Source organism: Lipotes vexillifer, unplaced genomic scaffold (genome assembly GCF_000442215.2).
Source record: "Lipotes vexillifer unplaced genomic scaffold, Lipotes_vexillifer_v1.1 scaffold1094, whole genome shotgun sequence".
Classification (NCBI taxonomy): Eukaryota; Metazoa; Chordata; class Mammalia; order Artiodactyla; family Lipotidae; genus Lipotes; species Lipotes vexillifer.
In genome coordinates, this window is record NW_006792775.1 from 632,113 (window position 1) to 636,567 (window position 4,455).

At 59.9% G+C, this 4,455-nt stretch overlaps 1 protein-coding gene across 2 annotated transcripts in view; it reads left to right on the forward strand.

Moving 5' to 3' along the window:
• Positions 1 to 4,095: 4,095 nt before the first annotated feature.
• AP2A2 (adaptor related protein complex 2 subunit alpha 2) overlaps positions 4,096 to 4,455 on the forward strand; it is a 69,038-nt gene continuing 68,678 nt past the window's right edge. Inside the window, exon 1 of one of the 2 annotated variants that reach the window (XM_007465936.1) lies at positions 4,096 to 4,290. In XM_007465936.1, coding sequence (XP_007465998.1) covers positions 4,224 to 4,290 — 67 coding nt within the window. In that variant the 5' untranslated portion in view covers positions 4,096 to 4,223. The remainder of the gene's footprint in view (positions 4,291 to 4,455) is intronic. The other variant, XM_007465937.1, reaches the window with a different exon arrangement.

Here is a 4,455-nt window from a genome sequence, read left to right on the forward strand (position 1 = left end):
TTCAACAGGTACCTTAGGGAGACTCGAGGTCATGGTTCCCTGCTCTGGGAGTGAACAGGATGCCTGAACTGGCAGCATCCTGGGGGGACGCTCCACCCCTCCCCTGGTTGGCGTCATCAGCTGCGTTGCTCCTGAGGCTGATGACTGACAGTGCTTGTAAGGCCCCTTCAAGCCCAAGGGGAATGGATGTGAAGTGGTCTTGATGACAAGCCACAGGACAGGATGGTGGGGGGCATCCCGACGTGTCCTAGGCCCCTAGAGCACCAGAAACCCCAATGACACAGAACCCTCGGGCGTGGGAATAGGTGTTAATTAGTATCTAGGTTCGGCCGGTGTAGCAGAGCCCCCAGCCACTGTGGCACAAACACGGGCAGCTCGCGAGCTAGCGCAGTGCAGGGTGTGGTCCAAAATGGAGCTCCATCCATCAGAACCGTGCTCCAGGTAGGTAGGATGGAAAAGGAGGGGCAAGGATTCAAAATCATGTCACCAAACGTGTGTTTTGGGTTGAATTGTGTCCCCTGAAAGTTCACATGTTGAACTCCTCAGAATGGGACCTTATTTGGGGTTGTTGCAGATGTAATTAATTCAGATGAGTTCCTGCTGGGTAAGATGGGCCCCGGGTCCAACATGACTGGTGTCTTTGTTAAAAGGGGAAATTTGGACACAGAGAAAGACATGTATCGAGGGAAGATGGTGTGAAGAGACACAGGGCAAAGACGGCCGTCTACAAGCCGAGGACAGAGGTCTGGGTCAGATCCTGTTACAGCCTCAGAAGGAGCTAGCCCTCTGGACACCTTGATCAACAACTTCCAGCCTCCAGAACTGGGAGATAATACATCTCTGAATTCCTTTCTCTACATCATATGCAGGAATTTCTGGCATCTCAACCTTGTTTTAACACAGGGCCACTGAGTCCAGCTTCCAGGCAGTCGGCTGCCCAGGCAGACTCAGCTGACCCAGATCGCTGGGTGCCCTGTGGGACTGGTCCACTCTCTCAGAATCCATCCTACACACATTCTGCAGAGTTCGGTCAACAGAAACTCAACTTCCTGCAGTTCTCCTGGCAGCTAAGCCTTTCCAATCCGGGTCTGACTTTTTTTTATTTTAATAAATTTATTTATTTATTTATGGCTGCATTGGGTCTTCATTGCTGTGCACAGGGGTTACTCTTTGTTGCAGCGTGTGGGCTTCTCACTGCGGTGGCTTCTCTTGTTGCGGAGCACGGGCTTTAGGCATGCAGGCTTCAGTAGTTGTGGCACATAGGCTCAGTAGTTGTGGCACATGGGCTCAGTAGTTGTGGCACACAAGCTTAGTTGCTCTGTGGCATGTGGGATCTTCCCACACCAGGGCTTGAACCCATGTCACCTGCACTGGCAGGCAGATTCTTAACCATGGTGCCACCAGGGAAGTCCCCGGGTCTGACTTTGTGTTGGGACTTGACTCTCCCAGGTCGTAAGGGATGGAGCCGGGCCAGGGAGCTTTGTGAGGAACTGACTTTTCTCTTACAAAGTAACCCCTTCAAGGGATGTCATGACATGGTCTTCAAGTATGGGGACAACTTTGCCCAGAGAGGGGAAAGGGGCTGTGAAGGGTGATGGGGGCTCCTGGAAAGTAGGGGTTGGGGTCCCCTGGTCTGCCATATTCCCCCTACCCCCCTTCTCTGGGCCCCACCAGTGTGCCAGCTTTTACTGAGCGCAGCTGGGGAGGCCATAGATTCACCTTCTGTGTCTCTTTTTTAAATAAATTTATTTATTTATTTATTTATTTTTGGCTGTGTTGGGTCTTTGTTGCAGTGTGCAGGCTTCTCATTGTGGTGGCTTCTCTTGTTGCAGAGCACGGGCTCTAGGTGCATGGGCTTCAGTAGTTGCAGCACACGGGCTCAGCAGTTATGGTTCGTGGGCTTAGTTGCTCCGCGGCATGTGGGATCTTCCCGGACCAGGGCTTGAACCCGTGTGCCCTGCATTGGCAGGTGGATTCTTAACCACTGTGCCATCTGTGTCTCTTTTGTAACAATCCAAATCTGCCGTGTGTGGCTCTGGGCTCAGTTTTATGGCTGCGAGAGAGGAGACCCGCTGTCATAGGCAGGTTCCCACCTTCCTAAGGTGAGCGGTCAGGGGCTTGAGCCCGTCCCTGTCCACCAGGTGGTTGGGCTTCCTTCGAAGTCCCCACCCACCACAGAGTTCATATCATTGGCACATCATTCCTGGTCAACACAGGTAGCCACTGGGGCCCCAGGACGCCACATCCTGTCCCTGAACACGCATGGCTGCTCAGGGCCTCTAGCCACGCCTGGACCAGGCTGCTAACCCCAATTTTCTGGAAGGTTATTGTCTGCAACGCACTCCAGAGATTATGGGAAGGAAACTGGGTCACTCACAAAACTGACAGGCCCAGGTACAAGTGGAGACACAGCCAGCTAACGCCACAGGAGCCCTGGACACCACGGCTCCGGGCTCTGGGCTCCCTGGCTCTCATTTCTTCTCCTTTACGATGCAAGTGTTGGGGCCCTCCCCTCCCGCTAGACATGGAAGGAGAGCCTGGGAACCAGCAATGGCTACAATGGGATACATGTCCAGTTCACACAACCCAAGAAACCAAGCACTGCCTGCTGCCGAAAGTGACCTGTCCCTTGCTGAGGAGTGACCGTGCTCAGGGAGGGCCGCATCGACTCAGGCCCGAAGCCTGACGACTAAGTGATCTGCAGGGCAGTGAAGGCAGGGCAGGAGGCAGGAGGCAGGAGGCTGGGGGCTTTCGCACAGCCAGCTGTGTGTCTCATCAGGCTCTGGGACCACCCCACAACATACACACACGCTGGTGGGAAGCAACCCCAGGAGGCTCGGGAAGCCCAGGGTCAGCAGTGAGAGGAGATGGGATGCCTGCCCATCTCCAAGCCCCTCCTCCCAGAAGCCCCTCCACCCTGGGCTGAGCTTGCCCTCTGTCCGTGCCCTACATGAGCCCCTGCAACCGCTCTGCATTGCCCCGCCCTGTGAGTGGCTGCCAGGGGTGGGTCACAGTCTCCTTCTCTGAGTCCCCTGGCCTGGCTGTGGGAGGGTAATTTCCCGGCCTGGGGATGCAGGCCCTAGGGGTCTCTCCCTCAGGAAGCCCTCTGCTGGCCAGCCCTTTGGAAGGTCTTGGAAAGTGGTGAAATTGCTGCCTTATAAGGATTCGGGTCTCCATGGCTTCTGGCTCCCCCCAGGGGTCCCAAAGGACCAGAGCCTGGGTGCTTCGTCCTCCTGGCCAGGGTCCACCCGGGCCTGGCCTCTCAGCGGGAACTGAGGAAGTGAGCCAGGGTGGGTCTGGGCTGGTTCCAGGTACAGGGCCTGGGTGATCCCAGATGAGGAAGGTTCCTCTTCAAAGCCATTCTACTTCATGAAGGAGAGCTCGGCAGGGCCCCTTGCTCTCCAAACGAACTCCCTGGATTCTGTGCCTGCCTAGGGCCCTGCAGTGCGCTGCTGGTGGGCTGCAGTGGCCGTCCTCACCTCCACCTCCCCAGGCTGCAGAGGTTCGTGGTGCCAACGGTGGCAAAGGGTGTGGTTGGTCAGTGAGGAATCGGATTCAAGACTGGGCCCTGGTCACCTGGTGCTGTCAAGGTATAGCGGTGGAGTTTTCTCGGCTCGCCCTCTGTAAAGAAAGGGGCTGCCTCTGCACAGCCCAGGTGATGTGCAGCAGGCCCCCAGAGCTCTGATGGAGGCTGGTCCCCCAAGGCCGGCAGCAAGCTGCCCCAGGACCTCGGCTGGGCAGGGCGGTGAGAGGTCTGGGGGGAGGGTCGGGGCGGTGGGGTCAGGGCGGCGGTGCGTCCCGGGCAGGGGTCGGGCGCTGAGGTCTCTGGTGGGAGTCAGGGTACTGGGGATCCGGCTCGGTGGAGCCTGGTGGGCGGGGCCGGGGCGTCGGTGGCCCCGGGAAAGAGAACCCGCAACTCCCAGGGCAGCCCCGCCCGCGGCGTCGGTCTTCTGGGCCGCCCCGCGCCTGCCTTTACGGGCCCGCCACTGACGTGCTCGCCCCCGCGCCCCGGCCGCCATCTGTGGCCGCGCGAGCGAGCGTGCGCGTGCGTGGGGCTGCGAGCGTGCGTGCGTGCGCGCGCGCGGCGGCGGCCCCGAAAGCGGCGCTGCAGCCTGGGGCGGCTCGGCTGAGGCGGCTCCTCCCCGCTCTCGCTCCCGCTCCCGCGGCCCGCGGCCCGCTTCTGCTCCGGGCCCGCCAGCCCAGGCCGCTCCCCGGGCCCGAAGATGCCGGCCGTGTCGAAGGGGGACGGGATGCGGGGCCTGGCGGTCTTCATCTCGGACATCCGCAACTGTGAGTGGCGGGGAGCCGGACCCTGCCTGCGTGGGGTGGGGGCGCAGGCCGGGGTGAAGGACTGGCCGGCGGGGGCCTTCGGGGGCTAGGGTCCAGGGCGCGGACCTGGCGGGCGGGGGTCGGGGGGTTGAGGGCTGGGGTCCGAGGCGCGGACCTGGCGGGCGG